This window comes from Nicotiana attenuata, chromosome 4 (genome assembly GCF_001879085.1).
Source record: "Nicotiana attenuata strain UT chromosome 4, NIATTr2, whole genome shotgun sequence".
Taxonomy (NCBI): domain Eukaryota; kingdom Viridiplantae; phylum Streptophyta; class Magnoliopsida; order Solanales; family Solanaceae; genus Nicotiana; species Nicotiana attenuata.
This window is the reverse complement of record NC_031992.1, coordinates 8,096,639-8,118,563: the sequence shown is the minus strand read 5'-3', so window position 1 is coordinate 8,118,563 and position 21,925 is coordinate 8,096,639. Positions and strand designations below refer to the sequence as shown.

Below are 21,925 nucleotides of genomic sequence, written 5' to 3'. Positions count from 1 at the left end.
ATTTTAGAGTTGTTTAAATGATATTTTGTAATAAGTTGGAGCATTCAACCAACAAAGTAGAGATAAGTTAAGGTACCTGCCTGTGCACATTCAAAAGTTAGAAGGGATACTTGCCAGCTGAGGCCAAGTTTGAGGTCTATTTATGTATTATGCCGTTTTGAAATCCTATGTTTTAATTGGGGGCCCACTTTGATCCTATAAATATTGCTTGAGGCTTTTTCCTTCCTATACCATATATGAAACCTTATTACCAAAAATGTGCATAGTTTCATATTTACCCGCCATGTTCACAGTTTTTCTACAATTATTATACCATTCATTAAATATTAATTATTAGGAGCTGATTCCTTCCTAGTTAGGCGCGCTACAAATCAGGAACAGAATATTCTAATTGATTTAGCGACCTTCAGATCAAATTTGAAACGCAAATCCTATATCTTCAATTTAAAATCAAATTACATAGACTCTTTTCTGCAAAAACTCTGTTCTTCGATATTTTTCCTTAAGCCACAAATCAAAAAAAGACAAAATCGTCAACAAATTCGAATCAATTTGTAGAAATCAGTTCTGCAAAAGCTCAGATCGTCGACATTCTCTCTACATCTCTATTTCTCAATCGCAAATTTCAGTAATACAAAGCAAATGAAAAGATAGCAGCAATTCCACCATTGACAGCCATTAAAAAGCTTGAAAGCTTTGAATTCAAATTTGGGTTTTCAAAAATCATTATTTGTTTGGATTGAGTGTTGTTGAAAATAATCGGGAATATGATTTGGAGTTTATATCTCAATTTTGAGGGGTTTTGGTGAAGATTAGACTTGGTTTTGACTGAATTTCAGATTGAACTCGAAGAAGAAGAAGAAGAAGAAGAAGACATATTGTAGAAATTGTAGATAAATTGTAGACTATTTGTATTCTGATTGTAGATGCTTTATTTTCTGTTTTCACAAATAAAAAACGGCTAAAACTTCTACAAATATTCTGAAAAAACGCAATTATGTCAAAAATTCCAATTATGCTACAATTGAATGGGAATTGGGATATAAAAATTCAATGTACCTAGTTTGTAGATATTTTGTAGATAAATTGTAGATTATTTGTATTCTGATTGTAGATGCTTTGTTGTTTTCACAAATCAAAAACGACTAAATCTTCTACAAATCTTCTGCAAAAAACGCAATTATGTCAAAAATCCCAATTAAACTACAATCGAATGGGAATTTGGGATATTAAAATTCAATATACCCAGTTTGTAGATATTTTGTGGATGAATTGTAGATTATTTGTATTCTGATTGTAGATGCATTGTTTTCTGTTTTCACAAATCCAAAACGACTAAAACTTCTACAAAATCTTCTGCAAAAAACGAAATTATGTCGAAAATACCAATTAAGCTACAATTGAATGGGAATTGGGATATTAAAGTTCAATGTACCCAGTTTGTAGATATTTTGTAGATAAATTGTATATTATTTGTATTATACGCTAAGGCAATGGCTGCAACACCAGCCGACGTGAACGAATACCCAAATTCCTACGTTTTCGTTGTGGACATGCCAGGGTTGAAATCTGGAGATATTAAGGTGCAAGTGGAAGACGACAATGTGCTGCTGATAAGTGGAGAAAGGAAGAGGGAAGAAGAGAAAGAAGGGGCTAAGTATATTAGAATGGAGAGAAGGATTGGAAAATTCATGAGGAAATTTTCTCTACCGGAGAATGCGAATATCGATGCCATTTCTGCAGTTTGTCAAGATGGAGTTTTGAAGGTGACTGTCGAGAAGCTGCCTCCACCTGAGCCTAAGAAACCCAAAACTATCGAGGTTAAAATTGCATAAGATTTTGTTACTCTGTTTTGTGGTTACAAAAGTGCTCTGTTTTGATGCTTGGTGGTATGACGTAATAAAGATGATAGAGTAAAAAGTGGGTGAGGATGAGAGTTTGGGAGAGAGAAACGTGGGAGGGGTGGGATATTGTCACGACCCCAGTTCACCCTTCATGAACATGTCGTGATGGCACCTAGTTCCTACAACTAGATAAGCCTAACAGTGCGGAATAACAAATTAACATTTGCGGAATAATTGAATTAAACTGAACATACGGAAATAACAACTGTATATAAGGCCACTCGGCCTATACAACTCAAAATATGCGGAAGTCTACAACTAAATCCCAAAACCCGGAAACTCACGGGAAACACAGGCTAATAGAATGAAGTAAATTGCTCTACACCAGAATGTCTAAACAACATGAAAGGAAAGAAAAGGAACTATCTGCTAAAGCCGGAATAGAGTAGAGACTCCTGGTCTGCGAACGTAGCAGATATACCTCAAGTCTCAGCTAGGTCTCTCCACCACGAGGATGATACGTCTGGGAGGAAGTACCTGGATCTGCACATGAAAAACATGCGCAGGAAGGGCATGAGTACACCACAGCGGTACTCAGTAAGTGCCAAGCCTAACCTCGGTTGGGTAGTGACGAGGAAGGTCAGGGCCCTACTGAGATAACATAGTAAATAATGAGATAACAGAAACAGTTTAAATAAAGTCTACAGCGAGAATCTAAACCAGGTAAATAAGGAAGAACAGTAATAGAAGGCAAAGGTAACAATACACGGAAAACTGCCTTCAGCAAGGAATAGTAGCCGGGGGATCTCTTGGTATCCCGAGGATCTCTTGGTATCCTCATCATCAACACTGGGGATCTCTCGGTATCCCGAGGATCTCTTAGTATCCTCAATAAGTAAGTCGGGGATCTCTTGGTATACTCAATAAGTAAACCGGGGATCTCTTGGTATCCCAATATATCTATAGAAACACATGTGCCAGGGATCTCTTGGTATCCCGCACCCTCAGTCCAGAATATCTCGAGTACAGAGGGATCTCCCGGGAAGCCGTCCCGTAGTCCCAAATTAAACACACAACAACAACGATTCATAAATCTCGGAACAATGCTAAAAAAATCAGGACACGAAGTAGTATATTATAGCCTAACATGCTTCACAGAGTACAAATAGCACAGTTAAAGCAAATAAGCAAGTAAGCCAGCTAAACATGAGTCTCTAAGCTAGCACAGGTACAAATTCACAGTTAAAATGAACAAGTAAACAAGAAATCTCAATTTAAATACTTCAAGTAGAAACGGATTTACAACAATTAGCTCAAGTACGCGCTCGTCACCTCACGTACGGGGCATTCAAATATTCAAGATCATATCCTAAGGGAAAAATGTCCCCCACACAAAGTTAGACAAGCCACTTACCTCGAACCGGCTCAATATCAACTAGAAACCATGCTCTTGCCACGAGTATCTGACTCCAAATGGCCCAAATCTATTCAATTCAATTACACATTGTAAATAACATCACAAACACCTGGTTTTGCTATTAAATTTAAAGCTACGGCGTGAAATTAGGTGAAATGACCAAAATGCCCTTCAGGCCAATGCCTCAGAATCGAATAATTTTCACTTTTTTAGAACCCTCGTACCCTGACGAGCCTAACCATATAAAAATCTCCCAAATCGGAGGTCAAATGCACACTCAAAACTCAATAGTTTAGGTAGTGAAGTTTTACCCCAAATTAACCAACTTTTGATCCTAAATTCGAATTCCAATGATGTATTTAGCTATATAATGATGAAATATAATGAAAAGGGATCAAGGAAACGTTACCCAATGATTTTCTCTTCAAAACCCACTCAAAATCGCCTTCTCCCGAGCTCTCAATCGATTTTCAAACTTATGAAATTTAACCCTCGAAATTGATATTTCTGAACAGTCATTTTAGCTTCTGCGGACAAGGGACCGCTTCTGCGGTCCCGCTTCTGCGGACCACGAGCCGCTTCTGCGGTTTTTCACTTAAGGCCAGACTCCGCTTCTGCGGTTCAAATCCCGCTTCTGCGGTCCCGCTTCTGCGGAGGAAGGGACCGCTTCTGCGGTTCCTGCGGAGATGCCTGGAATCGCTTCTGCGATGAAGAAGCCGCTTCTGCGGTTCCCAAGCCGCAGAAGCGGAAATACCAGAAGACTCAAAATCTGCTGCTGCACACTTTAGAATTTCTTCCCGTTGACCATCCGAAATCATCCCGAGGCCCCCGGGACCTCAACCAAAAGCACCAATACCACCTAATACCTTATTCAAACTTTTACCAATCCTTAAAACACCTAAAACAACATCGGAAACCCGATTAAATCAAAGATTCAAGCCTAAGAACTACAAGTTTCCTCCAAATACGCTTTCGATCAAAAACCTAACCAAAACACGTCCGAATGACCTGAAATTTTGCACACACATCCCAAATGACATGACGGAGCTACTGCAACTTTCGGAATTCCAATCCGACCCTCGGATCAAAAACTCACTATCGGACCGGAACTTCAAAAATTCAAACTTCGGCATTTCAAGCCTAAATGAGCTACGAACCTCCAAAATACATTCCGAACACGCTCCCAACCCCGAAATCACCTAACGGAGCTAACGGAATCATCGGATTTCCATTCCGAGGTCGTCTTCACACTGTTCTAATTACGGACCATTTTTCAACACTTAAGCTCTCATTTAGGGACTAAGTGTCCCAAAATTCTCCAAAAGTTAACACCGAACGTCCCGGCATACCAAAATAGCAGAAATGAACGTAGGGGAAGCAATAAATGGGGAATCGGGACGTAAATTCCAAAAACGACCGGCCGGGTCGTTACAGATATACGGTACCTTGAATTAAGGAGGGATATACGCTGCATTAATTGTACCTTTAAAATACACTATGGTATAGAATTGGTAATTTGATATACTAAATGTAATTATATCGAACCTTAAACATTGAGGGTAATAAGATTTTCTATATGGTATAGGAATGTAAAAATTCCTTATCGCTTTCCTTCTTTATTGCTCAAAAGTTTAAAGAATTTTCACAAAATCAATATAAATAAGAAAAATATATATTGGAACATAATTACTCCTTAAAATATCATATCTATATATGGTATTTCACTTAAGGAGATAAAGAATTGTATGAATTTATTATCCAGTTTTAATTAAAATCATTTGCCGCCAAAAGTAAAGTGGATCATATCGTCTAACTCTTTTAATAATGTTTATCTAATTTTCATATTCTTCAAAGATTTAAAAAAAAATGAAAATAGACTTCATATGCTTTTCCAATATGCATCGTGCTAAGTAATATAGTTTGTACTTTTGATTATTATCTTTTTAATGTGAAATCAAATAAAATATGTAACTTGAGAAAATGATGTACAAAATTTTGCTAAATAAACATTCAATATTAGTGTTACTTAGTAGAAAACAAGGATTTGATAACTAATAAAACAATAAAGTAAAATAATTTATATTCAAAAAAATGAATAGTTCACATGCTACTTATAGTTATTTGTTGAAGAAATTTGTTATTCATTTAAGTTGTGTTTGGTATGAAAGTTTTCTTGAAAACAAGTTGGTTTTGGGTGTGGAAATCTTACAATCTGAAGGTTTCATTGGGCCCATTGTTATCTGTACAAAAAAGAGAATTTTTCATAAATCACCATCTTTTAGGTCTAATTAGCCATTTATAGATACCCTTTGCTATATTACGTGTTATAGATACCTTTTATGTTTTTATACAATGTATTTCATGTATTTAAGCTGTTGTATTCATTAATACAACAAAAAAAATAGGCGTAAAAACGGGAATTCCAGCTAAGTTTGACATGTATTTAGCTGTATTCAAGCGGAATTAACGTTAAATACAGTAACGTATCTGCGCAAAATCTGGAAGATTAAACTGGTTAAAGACGGAAGGAAAATGACATGATATTCTCCTAATTTAACTCAACGAACTAAAACGATCCCTCATTAATCTGTATTCTGCTCAAAGAAAGCAACTCAGAAACGTGAAAAAAGCGAAAAAGCAGAGCAACATCTGATCGATATTCTGCCATTCTCTTCTCCTTTTTTTCGATTGATACAAATTATATACAAAATAAGGTATAACTCCTCTATACATATGGCAAGTTTAACAGTTTTGTTGCGTCATTCTGGCAAGTGGAACGATGAGGGCAATTACATCGATTTTTCAATTGAGGGAATACTAATAAAGGAGTATGCCTCCTTTAATGATCTGGTTGCTTCAATTTCTAATCAACTGGGCGTAGATTTGAGCTCAAAGACCATTAAAATACAATACAAAGTAGAAGGAAATTGCACGCCAATGGAAATACACAATGATATGGGTTATAGAGTGTATGTAGAATTGAAAAAAGAGAACAGAGAATTTGGGATGTATCCGTTGTGCATAACAACTATCGAAAAAGATCTTATATCCGGAGGTAGTTTGAATCAAGGAGACATTGTGCAAATAGACGAAGCAGTTCAAAGGTACGATTCCGATATAGATGATACAATGGCTCTAGATTTTGTCAATTCAGGAGAAGCGATTGGAGTGTTCGAACTCCACAAGGATTTGATAATTTCAAAAACTAATCAAAAGGAGGTTATGGCTGGACAAGTTTATAAGGATAAGGCTACATTGAAAGAGGTGATGGAGAATTATGCTATAGCTCAAAGGTTTCAATTCCGGGTTGATAGGTCTAATGCTGTCAGGTTTGCATGTATTCAAATTTTTTTTCCTTTGTATTTTCTATTATTGGATGGTGCTGTAAGTTTAACGTTGTCGTATTTATGCGTATTTGTGTATTTCCTATTGGTGATCACACTTGAAGTAAACATATGTTTGTTTAGGGTCCTTAAATACATGTATTCAAATGTATTTTACTGGTGTAAAAACACAACAGTGGCTCTAATTATGTTCTTATTTTGTACATTGTGGTATTAAGTGTTTGCATATACATACAAGTGTGTTCAGTTGTATTCATTGTGTTTAAACGCATACAACTAAAATGAATTCAGTAGTATACAAATATATATATATATATATATATGCTAGGATGTATATATGTCAGATTGTATTTGTCTGTGTATGAGCTGTATTTTTTGTAAACAATTATGCTAATCAAATGTAAAATTTCCTTAATTATTTGCAGCTATGCATTATTATGTATTTCAGAAGATTGTGAATGGAGGTTTAAGGCTTCAAGCATTAACAAATCAGAACTATTCAAGGTGAGAGAATTCAATGATAACCATATATGTCCGCTGAAGGACAAGGTGTACGAGCAGCGGCAGGTTAGTAGCAGCCTTATAGGTGGAATTATAAGGCCAAAGCTTACAAACCATAAGAGGAAATACACTTTGAGGGATATTATTGATGATGTGAAATCAGATTTAGGTGTAGATGTTAGCTACATGTTGGCTTCGAGGGCTAAAGAAAAGGCAATGAATTTTCTGAGAGGCGAATCGGCTGATTCGTACAAAAAATTACCAGGATACTTATATACAATGGATATGACATATCCAGGTTCCCACATCAGAATGGTAAAATCGCCAAAAAATGAATTCATGTACGTGTATATATCATTGTATGCCTTTATAAAGGGGTTTGATCATTGTAGACCAATTGTTGTTGTGGATGGAAGTCACCTAAAATCTTACTACACCGGGACATTCGTTTCGGCAAGCACGTTGGATGGTGCAGGTGAGTATCTGAATAATAATACAATCTGTTAATATTTTAAATATTGAAATACATGGTTTAAAAATAATTATATTCAATTGTAGTTACAGGTCATATATTGCCACTAGCATATGGTGTTATTAATTCAGAGAACGATGCTGCTTGGACGTGGTTCTTTGAGCAATTCAAGATAGCATACGGTGTAAGGGAAAACATGTGCATCGTTTCAGATAAAAATGAGAGTATCATTAAATCTGTATCGAGAGTGTATCCAGCTGTACCGCATTTTGCTTGTATATGGCATCTATGGAACAACGTATATAAGAAATTCAAAAAGAGTCATGCCAAGTTCAGCGAGCTATACTTCTCAATGGCAAAAGCATACACACAAGCTGAATTTGACAGTCTGATGGAGAAGGTGGAGAAGGTAGATATTAGGGTTAAAGAATACTTAGAGTTAGCTGGTTACGAAAAGTGGGCTAGGTTGTATGCACCTGTTAACAGGGGATGGACAATGATGTCAAATATTGCTGAGTCAATCAATGTCGCACTAGTTTCAGCAAGGGAATTGCCAATATACGACTTCCTCGAAGAAGTTAGGAAGATGTTTGGACGTTGGAATTGTAGTAACCGCAAAGAAGCTACACAGACATACAAGACACTTGGGAAAAAAATACCAGGAGATGCTGGAGTTGAATGAGACAATGTTTACACGTATGACTGTAAGTTAAATTTTACTGTTATTGCTGTATATAGTTTTAGTTATTTTCTGAATTAGTGGCATGAATACAACTGAATACAATCATTTTTAAGTAGAACTACCATTAATATATATGAATACAACTATATTCAAGCACATAAAAGACATATTTTTCCATAGATCTGATATGAATACAACTGAATATAACTAAAAACATGCTGGAAAAACAATTGGAATACATCAGAATACAACTAGCTCTATGATATGTAATTTTATATGTATTATGAATACGTATGATTCTAATGCTTTCGTTAGCATACTGTTGCCTAAAGTACAGCAGACTTTTGAAAAGTTCTGCACTTCTCGCAGTTGATATTTTGCTGGTCTAAATATATGATGTATTCTTATATATGCAAATGTTTCAGTTGTATGTAACTTATTAATTCAGCATTATACATTTGGTAATTCAGGTAAATGTGTTCAAAACTTATATTTCTATTTTTAAATGTAGGTGGTATTATCAACTGAATACTTATATACGGTTAACGATGGTGGGAGAAATTACACAGTCTGCCTGTTAGAGAGAAAATGTATTTGTGGGAGGTTCCAAGTTGATGAATTGCCATGCCCACATGCTTGGGCTGTATTGAAGAGCAAGTTTCTAATGCCAGAAGAATATTGTTCTAACTATTACAAACCAAATACTATTGTAATGGCATACGATGTGCCTGTGTATCCGCTACCGGACAGAAATGACTGGAATATACCAGCACATGTTGCAGAAGAGGTTGTACTACCACCCAAATGGAAAAGACCTCCTGGAAGGCCAAAGAAGAAGCGCGATAAACCTTTAAGTGAATTGCTGCAGCCGAAAATCAACATTCATGTAGCATATATGGTCAGGGAGGACATAACAAGCGAACGTGTAGAAATTCTCCACGTAATAAATAGTTAACACTCTGACATGTATTGGTGCTTCAACGATTTGTCAATACTTATGATGACATTGTGCAGTAATAAAATCTCATTTTCTGAATACATATAGTTGTATCTATATACTCAGCTGTAGTATAACAATTTCAATAAGTCTGAATTTATATTTTCTAACTAGACAATAACCTGTTTAATACATCTGAATTGATATTCTTTTTCAAATATTAACTGAATTTGAAAGATACATAATAAAGATTATAGCTGAATAAAGAGAAATACATATGAATAATACAGTTGAGTAGAACTGAATACAGTTGAATACAACAAAATACAACTTAATACATCTGAATAAAAAACTTGAATACAACAAAATACAACTGAATACAGCTGAATAAAACTCTTGAATACAACAAAATACAACTAACTTCTGCTGAATAAAATAGTTGAATATAACCAACTACAACTGAATACAGTTGTATAAAACACTTGAATACAACTAACTACTGCTGAATAAGCAGTTAAATACAACTAATTAAAACTGAATACAAGAGAATACACATAAATTTTTTAATACATCTAAAATATATAAATGAATGCTGCTGAATACATGTGAATACAGCTGAAATATACATTCGAATACAACTGAATACACCTGAATTCAGAAAAAAACATCCGAATTCTTTAATATAACCTACCATCAGAATAAATAAAGTTTCTGACTTTGATATTAACAAGTTCAACACCTAAAACCTAGTCATGCAAAGTTACTGAATATAAATACATACTTGAATCCTGTAAGATACATATGAATACCAACTGAAGAATAAGCATGAAAACTTAAGAACAAACCAGTGAAACAGAGATTGAGAAGTTGCAATTGTCATGCACTAACACTATTGATAAAGTGATAAGTTTTTCAAACTAAATACCATGTTCACCAAAAAACTACTCAAAACAGTATTCTTCTTCAAACTACATTCCAAAACTACATTAACCTAAAGCTACTCTAACACTATCTGCATCTTTGAATCTGCCTCCGGTATTTGCCTAGCAATCTTTGAAGGTGCTTCATTCTCGCTTATGGCACCAGCGTCTATCTTCTGCATAGCATATTTCCATAGGAGAGCACCATATCTTTGACGGAGTAGATTGAAATTAAATGTTGTTTGTGTAATCTCACCAAGAGTGCTTAGAAACTCTGCGTATGCTGCAACATGCACCCCACAATCCCTAAAAAATAATTGATTGAAACAATTAAAAATAATTCATACAATTAGATTTGTATATAACATACAAGAATGATGATTGAATACTTACATGCTCCCAGCTTTCTGTTGAGGCAGATCTGTTATGAAAAAAACTTCAAAGGGATCATTATGTGACTTGTTAGTGTATGCTGAGTAAGTAGACCAATCTATGCCTTGACTATCTCTGTAAAAGCCACTGATTGATAGATACAGAGGTAGTAGCTTAGCTAGCTTATCAATCTCAGAAGCTACATAGGCATCATGACCTGCAGATCTATACGAGTCATACACTTTGATACATCTCTCCTTGAATGAGACAACAGCCAATACCCAGTGTAGTTTGTCCTTCAAGTTGACTGGTATCAAGACATTATCAACAGTATGCCATGGTACATTAGCAAGCAATCTGTAGCCCCTTATGTACTCACATACCACATCCTCTTCTTTGGCTACATTAGCATTACTATATGTATCAGCATACCTGTCGAATATTTCAGCGATTCTTGTCTTGAATATACAATCAACAGCTGTATACTTGAAGTTGGGTATTGGGTTGTACTTTCTCTTCTTTCTTAAGTAGTAAAAGATGACATCAATATGCTACATTTAAAATGGAATACACAATGTCAGTACACTGAATGATATTCATAAAATATCAAATGCTGTCAACATAAGTGAACACATGCAGTTGTATGTATTCTATCAAGTGCTGAAAAACAGATTTGTAAAATTATGTTTCATACATGATGCATAATACAAGTATGTTGTATATGATCGAAGTAGATCTAACATACTGAATGTGGAAGGAGTCTTACATTGTCATTCCATACTTTGCCGTCAGATGAGAGAAGGTAAAACCAATTTTTTGAAGTGACTTGATCAACGCCAAAATCCAACGGTATATGCCATGTTGACTTGCTCTTTTTGTAATGGTCTTCCAAATCACTTCTACAATGAATTTCAAAATACAATATGTCTATTATTTAAATTATCAATATATTGAATAGACACTTATACTAAAAAACTTACTTTTGGTAATGTTTAGCAAGAAGACCTTCACGAACCCATTTCTCATACTCCTGAATGACTAATGTAGGATGTGGTCCCGAAATCAAATCATCTTCAAATGGGTGTTTCTTGTCAAATATGGGAGTCAACTTAACTGAGATGCCTATTGTACAGGAAAGTCATGAATACAAACATTTAATTTTGTAAACAAGGGGGAAGAAGATCATATCTTTATAATTCATTGTTTTTTTAAATAACTTACTAACCTGCGGAGTCAAAGTTTGACTCATAAGGCGAAGAATACCATCTACTAGGATGCCGATTCCTATGTGAGGCTAATGGGGTTGCATCTGTTGGATTTTTTTGCTGCATGATGTATCACAATTCTAGCTTCTGGAACTTAACTTGGAAGAAAATGGTCCGACAACTCAAACTGTGATGCATGTACTTCTTTGGATACACATTTAGGTGGTATGATACACAGCGTCTCAGATGTATTATTCCCATCAACCATTGCTTCATCACAAACAGGATTACCATCTGTATTCTATAATGTATGCAGATGTATATGAGTGTTCTATGAAGGTTAAAAATTAACAAACTGTATTATGTTTTTCTGGTAATGTATACAGGTGTATGTGAGGATTAACAGTTGTATACAGATGGTGTATATAGCTGTATGTATTCAGATGTATGTGATGAACTTTAGTTTGTATGCATCTTGAACATACAATATATATTAACAAAATACAGCTTGAAATTAAGTGTATATACAACTACATACATGTCTCAGTTCATATATATATATATATAATTAAATAGTTATGTATAACTTAATAAACATATGTTTACTTGTATTTTAAAATTTGTATGTTGTCTTATAGATGATTAATGTGAATAAATAAGAATCATAAACTAACAGAGGTTTAAAAAATTGGTAACCTCAAAATTCTCTCCTCCAGTTATATCACTCTTTGGCTGGCCTTTGAGATTATCTTGCAAGTCGACATCATGCGACATTTGAATACCATCATCACGTGTCACTGTGGGCTGATTTGCTTTAATCTGTTCATAAATTTTGTTGAAGTTTTCATTGATCAATGTTCTTAAAGTCGTAAACTCGCCCGTCACCTAAGCAAAACATAAAGAATTAGATAGGTGTTGGAAAAATATATGAATATTACATAACAAAACTGTATTATTTTACTAATGGAATACAAAAATCACGTAGTCTTTGAATGAATTTAGATCATTCCTCAAAGAAGATAGTTCATCCGCTTTAGAATCTGCCGGCTTCTTATCATGCACCACATTTTGATTGACTTCAGATACACCAGCATAAGGAGTATTGGGTTTAGTCCCTGCCTCTGAGTGATCTATAATCTGCTCTTTGCGCTTCTTGTGGGGCGGAGATGAAGAAGGTCCAATACTTGCATCATATTTCTTCTTAGGCTGAAGATGCGGTGTAGGACTAAAGTCATCCAAATCATCCTGATCATCTGCATGCTTGTCTGGATGAGTATTGGTAGGGCTGGTATCTACCTCAACGCCTTCCAGAGGAAGTTGAATAACAGCAAGCTCTACATCTCTTGGTTGGATGTCTTTGAAAACAATCTGGAAATTGCAAAAATGAATGTTATATCCAACCTATATTTAAAGTTGATCACTGTCTCGAAATGTATATTGTGTGCAACTGTAGGCTATAGCAAAAGGAAAGTATAATCTGTATGCAGATGAAGGTGTATTGCATATGGATAATCTAGGTTGTATTTACATGTACATTGTATGCATATGTATGTTGTATGTATATAATAATGTATGTATATGTATGGAAGATTTGGGTGTATGGAACCTGAATATACACTACATATTCATATGTATGTTATATGCAGAATAGGCTATACTTAGCAAGTATTGTATGCAAAATTGAATTTCAGAAACTTATGAAATATTAATTTACCTTGTTTCCCTCGTCTATGAACATGCCATTCATCAGATAAGTAAATGTCGGTTGATTTATAGTGGTTCTCCAGTTGAGCAATCTGGGTACCCGATTACCAAGGCGCTTTGCAGTTTTAGGGTCAACCTTCGAGCAGCACTCATAAAACCAAACTTGCATTGCGAGTGGCATACCATCAATCCTATAGTACTTCTTGTGAAAATTCATTTTCTTACTAATAGATGTAATAAGGCTGCTGAATGCAAGAGTACCCCATGGATAATCAGAGTATTGCCCACTCTCGACTAAGTCAAAATATAGTTGTGGGATTGTTGTGGTTTTCTTCTCTGGTGAGAATATCCATGTGTGTATGAGATACAACAATGATATCTTGATGGCATCCCCGTCGTTGCCATCACCCCACTTCTTTTCATCAAAGCATGACAATAAAACTTCCTTTTTAACCAGCTTTGAACCACCAAAGTATGTCTGAACAATACGGTTTGGCACCTCTGTGTTGAACTTAAAAGACTTAGGATCACCAACACATTTGAGACTAGTGACGAGGGCAAACTCTCTGATTGAGAAGGAAATTGTTGTACCATTTAGGTGTATTGAAAATACGTCATCAGTACTTCCTTCTAACTGCTTAACCATGAAACACCTGAAGAGCTGATGTTGTACCTCGCACTGATCCATATCAAGGAGACTTCCAAAACAAGTAGAACTTAATAGTTTATACTGTTCTGGAGTAAGCTTTTCTTTGAGATCGGATACTATGTTTGTGTTTGTATATGAACAAATATGCGGTGAATATTTTGGTGGGTGTTTCACAAATAGTTCATTTCCCTGCATACAAACAAATACAGTAACTCATTCTGTATTATGAATACATATAAATACAATAAGGTACAATTAAAAAATGAAATATAAATCAATTCCAAATAGTACAAAAATGTGAATATATACATACAACATGCAAGAAAAACTGTAAATAAGTACTGAAATAGAGAGAATGTAAAATTGAATATATCTAAATACTTTTAAATACAACATATAATATTCAACTTAGCACAACTCAGATATTGACTATATGAATGTGCAAATGAGTTTTAATACTTATGAATACAACTAGATACATATGAATACAATATCATACATATACAAAAATGAAATATACATTAATACCAAATAGTACAAAAATGTGAATATATACATACAACATACAAGGAAAATTGAAATAAGTACTGAAATACAGAGAATGTAAAATTGAATACATCTAAATACATTTAAATACAACATATAATATTCAAGTAAGCAGAACTCAGATATTGACAAGGTGAATGTGCAAATTGTTAATACTTATAAATACAACTAGATACATACGAATACAACATCATACATATTAAATAACTTGAATAATTATGAATACATACAAATTTCTTTGAATGCATATTGATAAAATGACATTACCTTTTCGTGTCGTGTATATGGTGTTTTTTTTGCATAAACTTCCTTAACATTGACACTAAGAATCATTCAAAGGCTTTTTCCGCTTTGAAGCAACTGAATTTTTTATTTCTTTTGAAGATTTCGCAACTTGGACTTCTTTCGATTTGTCATTGTGTAATTTAGTTCTTCTCTCTGAAGCTGTAGTTGCTGATAAACCTACAAAATCCGACTCCGCTTGTGTTATTTGCAACGAGAAAGAGGGCCCATCAAAATTGAGAATTTTGGTGGGTATACCTCTTGTTATCATCTTGTATGGCGTTGAAACCTCCATTGGAGAGAAAAATAAAAGCTTCCTGGTGAGTAAACAATAACAATGGTTATTGTTTCAGAAACAAACAAAAATATGAGAATTAAAATCAGAAAAGGAAATAATGAAACAAACAAATTCGTCTATTGATTAACAAATATAAACCTTCCCTCTAAAAGGACAAGGACTAAGTAGAAGCAAACTGTATTCGTCGTGATTGGCTCAAGGAGAAAGATTCTCTTTGATGTTAATCAGAAAAGCAATGTTAATCAGAAAAGCAAATAATGAAACAAACAAAAAACTAAAAATCGCACACCTCCCCGTTGCAATGTTAATTAGAAAAGCAAATAATGAAACAAACAAAAAACTAAAATTCTGTACCAAAATCAGAAGAGCAAAATAATAATATCAGAATCTACGAATTAAACTTACCCTAAGCGATTGTAATGGAGTGATAATGGAGGAGAACTAGAGAATTTGGATGGGAGAAGAGGTATGAATCGTGGGTTGAGGGAGAAAGAGTAAAGTGTATGAAAAAAGAGAGAGAGAGAGAACGTAGTTAGTCAATTTTACGGTGATTATGTGAGAGAAAAGACTAAAAAGGAGAGAGAAAAATATTATTTAGCATATATGGTGCCTTAAATGTAGGATGTAACTATAATTAGATATTTGGCTATAAAATATAAAAGGTATCCATAGGATGTAATATTTTAAAATGGTATTTATTTAAAATAAATAGGGTACTAAGATTTTCTATAGGGTGTAAAAATTCCAACAAAAAATAAACAATATTGGAATGAGAATTCTTATCTTCATTGCCACAGAAGCGTAAAATATAGGGAAACATACACAAATGTCCCAAATAAATCTCAACTTACCAACCTCTAGCCATTAGTCATAGACTTACTAAAACTAGCCAATAAAAATTGAAAAACCAAATAATAGGGTTCTTTCTCTCAAAGAATCACATGCAAAAATCACCTTCCATATTTTTAAGGGTGATTAGCAACACTAGTACAAGACGGAAAGAAAATTCATGGATGAGGTAGCAAATAAGGTGATGAAATATAAAAATATATACAATATTCCCAAAATCTAAACAAAAAAGGAACTTTTTCAATGGGTATAGTTGAAATTCATTGAAAATATGTAGATAAGTTATTAAACAAAATTTGAGGAAGATTGGAGGTGATTTGGATTGGTTTGTATCAAAATTCGTAATTAAATCGAGTTCAAAAAAGTCTTCCGCGACACATGTATCAAACATGTATCACGCATGTATCTCACACACAGGTATACATGGATATATATGTGATACATAATTGGTACAAATATGATACATATGTGTACACAGTGTGATACACATATCATATTTTTCATGAACAACTTTTACTTTGAATTTTCAATTCAAACCACCTCAAAACTTCACCAAATCATCCCAAAATTGAGATTCAAGCTCCTTAAGTAGTGCCCAATCTATTCTAATAGCACCCACTCAAAACAAAGCAAAAATTTGATATTTTTTTTTTACTACAAATAGCTAATTGGCTAATTTGGCTAATATTAGTAATATTTCATCAATTGGCCAATTTTTATAATGAGCTACTCATAAATGGACATAGCTGATAATTTCCCTAAAATATATACATGAGGTTACATCTATCAACATACTCCTAAGTAAACTAAACTACCAAAGTAAGACACACACAAAGAAGTTACAGCTATTAAACAAACTCCTACGTGAACTAAAACTACTGCAATAGATGTACACAAAAGACTTCAATATCTTATGACCAAAAAAAGCAGGTGTCATGTGAAATCTAGTAAATCAAACGTTGAACGACGATAAATCAAACAACAAAAGAGAAATATACCATAAGAGACACATACATTTAACGTGATTCGGTCAATTGACCTACATCCACGGCGGAGTGAGCAACCCACGATAATAAAAGAGAATACAAAATATCGAGAGAACAACCTCAGGAAGAGACAAACACAAGTGATACACTAACACTTGTCCCGTAAAGTTCTCCCCCTAAACACGACTCTCAAACCCCATATGACTACATTGTGAATGCTACTGAATGAGAAGGAGAGATCCTCAACTTATAGAAGTCCAAACATTTTCCTACAAGAAAAAGGCTAGCCAAATACGGGAAATTTATAATTTCCTTAAAAGAAGGAAAGCTCAATTATGGTAAATATGTTTCCCTTTCCTTCAATAGATAGGAATCCAAATATGGTAAGAAAATCAGGATAACACCTAACACAATACCCCTCAAGTTGGAGCATGAGGATCTCAAATGCCCAACTTGCGAAGAAAAAAGTTAAATTGATCTTTTCCCAATGCCTAGGTGAAGAAATCAGCAGGTTGCATTGAACTACGTACATAGTCTGTCTATATATTACAATTAAGTATTTCATCATAGATAAAGTGATAGTTTACTTTAATATGCTTGATATGCTCATGTTAAATATGGTTAACAGCTATATGCAAAGTTGCTTGACAGTCACAATACAGTTGCATAGGTTCAGAATGTGTCACACCAAGAGAATCCAGTAATTCATTCAACCATTTAAGTTCACAAGCTGTAGTGACCATAGATTTATGTTTAGCTTCAGCTGATGAGCGAGAGACTGTTTGTTGCTTCTTAGTCTTCCAAGAGATAGGTAATTCTCCCAAGACAAAATAACAGTCAAAGATCGTCTTGTCAAAAGATAATTAGGCCAATCAAAATCGCAATAAGTAAATAATTTTGGATTTCATCTCTCATACTAAATTATATATTTTCTAAAAATATTTTCTCTGCATAAATTCTTGCATTAATAGATAATCTCCGCATAAATTTACAATATTTAGTTACCAGTATTAAAATTCGCATGGTTTATGCTATATTTTACTACCGATAACTAAATATTATATAATTAATACGGGTATAAGTTATACGAGAATCAATATATAATTTTATACATGATAGAAGGTGAAATAAGTAATACATGTATTTACAATAGATAGATAAGAGTATCTAAAGATAAAATATCCTTACAATAGGTAAACCTTAAAACAATCATTTAGAACTATGCTAGACCTAAAGCCATATTTACTATGTGGCTACAGAACCATGGAAGGCTGCTTACAAAAGATAGGCTGAAGAGATGGGGTCTCCATATGGATGAGACATGTGTATTGTGCCAGTCCGAAAAGGAAAAACAAGGGAACACTTGTTTGTAGAGTGTGGATATGCCAACAGATTGTGGACCAGGATATCTCAGTGGGCTCAATTCCGCTCCACTCTTCCCAATACTTGAATACGGTATTTTCAGTTTATCATTCAACACTCAAAGGGTAAGACAACTTCAGCAATGCTACTTAAAATGATATATGCTGAATATATACATGTGCTATGGAGAGAAAGAAATAGTCGAATATTTGAGGGTGCAAGTAGAGAACATGAAGCCTTGGCGAGGGAGATTGTAAGCATGTGCTACTTCAGGGTAGATAGGAAAGTAAAGGGTCTGATACAGAATCTATGTTTTAACAAAAAAAGGTAGTCATAGTGTTTTGTGCTTATTTAGATACTACTTGTATAGGGATATGAGGAACAGATAGTATAGGTTCTTGGGTACTTCTTGTAGAGAACAGCTAGCTGGGAGATGCTATGCTATACTTTGTACTGTCATCCTTGGTGATTAATAATAATATTAATTACCAAAAACAAAACAATCATTCTCGTATTATTTATTCACTGTATTATAACAATTTATTATATAATTTATTATCCATATAGCAATCTACATATTATTTGTTCTCTACATAAAGATCTCTATATTACTAATCCAGGTACAACCCATACATTATCCTTATATAGCTAATAATCCATCAACCAAATAACTCCTAATAGTAATTTTTATGTGAAATCAAATGTGGATATATATTTTCTTCGATCCATTTTAAGTAGGGGTACTTATCAGGCGGATCGGGACGAATAATTACGTTTAACGATTCGGCTTATCGGTTATCGGATTATAAATGTAGTAATCCGCTAGCTATCCAATAAGACAATGAGCGGATTGATATCAGATTAATGATTATAGGACGGTTATCGGGCGATTTATCGGCTAAATCAAATAATTTTTTTGAACAATCAATACCCAACCGGGTGAAGAATAAAAATATAAAGTCTACCTTGACTCTACTTTCTAGCGATAAAGTCTATCATTTCGAGGAAAGATTCTCCCTTGAATCCATCGAGAGATTGCAATACGTTTTTTGTTCTTATATCATTCGATCCATCAAACACCTTTGTCTCTTTTATTAAATCTGTATCTTAGGGTTTGTAGTCAATTAAAATCAATTTGAAAAGAATGTTTATGTTCGATTGGTTCTACGGAGTTCTCGCATTGCTTGGTATGTGGCAAAAAGAGGTTCAGCCTTGATAATGCCGGCAAAACTACCACAATAGACTTTATCGCTAGAGACTATTCAACTACCACGGTGTTTTAATAGTACTTTATATATATATAGGGGTAAAAGTGAATTCTTAACGGGTTAACGGTTTACTCGATAAGAAAACTAAGTAATCCACCCCCAAATCGTTAAGCCGTTAATTATAAAATCTCGATCCCCGATAATCCAAGACCAATAAGCAAATAAGCCATCGGTTCGGTTCGATTTTGAATAACCCTAATTTTAAGTGTCCATTGCATCTTTAATAATAGTCCAAAATAAGTATCATTTTAAAATATAACATTATTTTTTCCCCCAACTTACCTATGTTATAATGATTGTGTGAGAAACTTTCTAAATAAAAGGAGAGAGATAGGGGGAAATGTAGTCAAATGACCCCTTTAATTGATGTGATTAACTCAAATTTTTTAAATGTGTGTGCCACACTTAAAAGAGACATTTTAAATGGACTGGATGGAGTATGTAACTTGAAAAACGATATATAATTTTTTATATGAACACTAAGGGGTCATTTGGTTGAGAAACAAGTTATCCCATGATTAACTATCCCGAGATTAATTATCCCATCCTCCCATAGTGAGGAAAAAGTACAATAATCCCGGGATAATTAATTTCGGAATTAGTTATACCACGATTTTATACCAACCAAACATGAGATATACTAATCTCAAATTTAATCCCGGGATTAATTATCCTTTATCCCTCATAAGTCATACCAAACAAGCCCTAAGAGCTTCTTTGGAATGATACCTTCTGATTGAATTTGGTATAATTGTTATGGATTAGTTACACAATTTGGTAATTATATGATACAATGTAAGGAAAATGAGTAGATAATATTGACTAAGAACAAGAAGGAAAGAAGACTACAACTTATCAAAAATACTGTGTCGTGGCAAGCCACTGCCTTGAAAGCGATTTCGGCCCGACTGGGTGCAAATCGTTAAGACCGGTCACTCCCCAAGGTTCCGCAGCACCTCCAAACGCGTGCACTCGTGGCTGGAAGTTTAGAATTTTCACAAAACAGTTTCCCAGAAAGAAGAGAAGATGAAGGTATTTTCTGTAGCTGTTACAGAAATTAAAATGTTGTAGGAAGAAAATAATGATCAGCAAGATGAATTATTGGTTAAGAATTGAGTGAATATGATGGCTAATGATCATCCTATTTATAGGCAATTAGGGAGGTTGCATGTATGACAAGTCTGGAGAGCCTTTTAACACTTGTCCGAATATATTAGTCCACTTGGATTCAATATTAACAAGAGTACCTAGTCTTCCATGCATGAAGACACATGATACATTTGCATTGCCATTTGTCAAAGCCATTCAACACTTGGCTTTAAAACTTCATGCAAGAAGCCACTTGGAAATAGATAGAACACTTGAAAAATAAAAAGACTCATGACTATTGGTTGTAAATGGATTTTCAAAAAGAAATTTTTGACTTTGCATTCTAAATATACCAACAATCCCCCACTAATGAAAAGATAAAAATAGAATAATTCTGGGAAAAAGAAGGAACATGTACTTAAGTGTCAATATCTTTCGATTTGAATTGACACGTAGTGAAATGAGGCAACAACTAACATCCACAAAGTGAAGTATTGTTGAACTGAATGGAAATTAGTTGAGGCCCCCACAACACATACTATATCCTTAATTTTATACAAACTCCGCGATTCTAACAAAGTGCTTTTATGGTCATGCACATACCTTGGGTCTCATGAGTGCTCTAGAAAGACATCCCAAGTCTTTCATAAAAGGCGACCACACCTTTACACTCACATAGGTGATTCCATCAAGTCTATCTACACATAGACTACCTTAAGACTATGAAATCATTAATTGCAAAGTAAGCTCAACCTTATAAAGCACTACCACACGCCATAGGGATAGGAATGTAGTGCATATTGAGGTCTCATATGGCTTCGTTTGACCACAAACGGGTATCCACCATACTTCCTCAATCCATGGGCTTTAGCCCCATTCCCCTCGACGTTTCAAGGACAACTATCCTTGCCAAACCCTTGGTTAAAGGATCCACCAAATTTCTTTCGGACCTTACCCAAGGAAATAACATCATGTTTCAACAACTGTTTTACCGCGCCATGCCTAATGCGGATATGTCTTCTTTTTCCATTGTACACACTATTTTCGCAATTGCCGCCTGTGAGTCACAATGTAGAGAAACTGGTGAAACTTGTCTTCCCCACAAAGGCACGTCTGCTAATAAGTTTCTCAACCACTCGGCTTCTTGCCCTGCCAACTCAAGAGCAATGGATTCAGACTCCATAGTAGATCGTGCTAT

At 34.4% G+C, this 21,925-nt stretch overlaps 4 protein-coding genes across 4 annotated transcripts; all 4 read left to right on the top strand.

The window, feature by feature from the left end:
• On the top strand, positions 18-1,835 carry LOC109225078 (17.3 kDa class II heat shock protein-like). Its single transcript, XM_019389671.1, has 2 exons — positions 18-56; positions 1,458-1,835. The coding sequence occupies exons 1-2, from the start codon at positions 18-20 to the stop codon at positions 1,833-1,835; spliced, it is 417 nt and encodes a 138-aa protein (XP_019245216.1).
• Positions 5,995-7,613, top strand: LOC109225077. Its single transcript, XM_019389670.1, has 2 exons — positions 5,995-6,590; positions 7,031-7,613. Exons 1-2 carry the CDS (start codon positions 5,995-5,997, stop codon positions 7,611-7,613), a joined length of 1,179 nt encoding a protein of 392 aa, XP_019245215.1.
• Positions 7,931-8,260, top strand: LOC109225076. Its single transcript, XM_019389668.1, has one exon. It carries the CDS (start codon positions 7,931-7,933, stop codon positions 8,258-8,260), a length of 330 nt encoding a protein of 109 aa, XP_019245213.1.
• LOC109225075 lies at positions 8,277-9,215 on the top strand. The gene is made up of 2 exons (XM_019389667.1): positions 8,277-8,282; positions 8,772-9,215. Exons 1-2 carry the CDS (start codon positions 8,277-8,279, stop codon positions 9,213-9,215), a joined length of 450 nt encoding a protein of 149 aa, XP_019245212.1.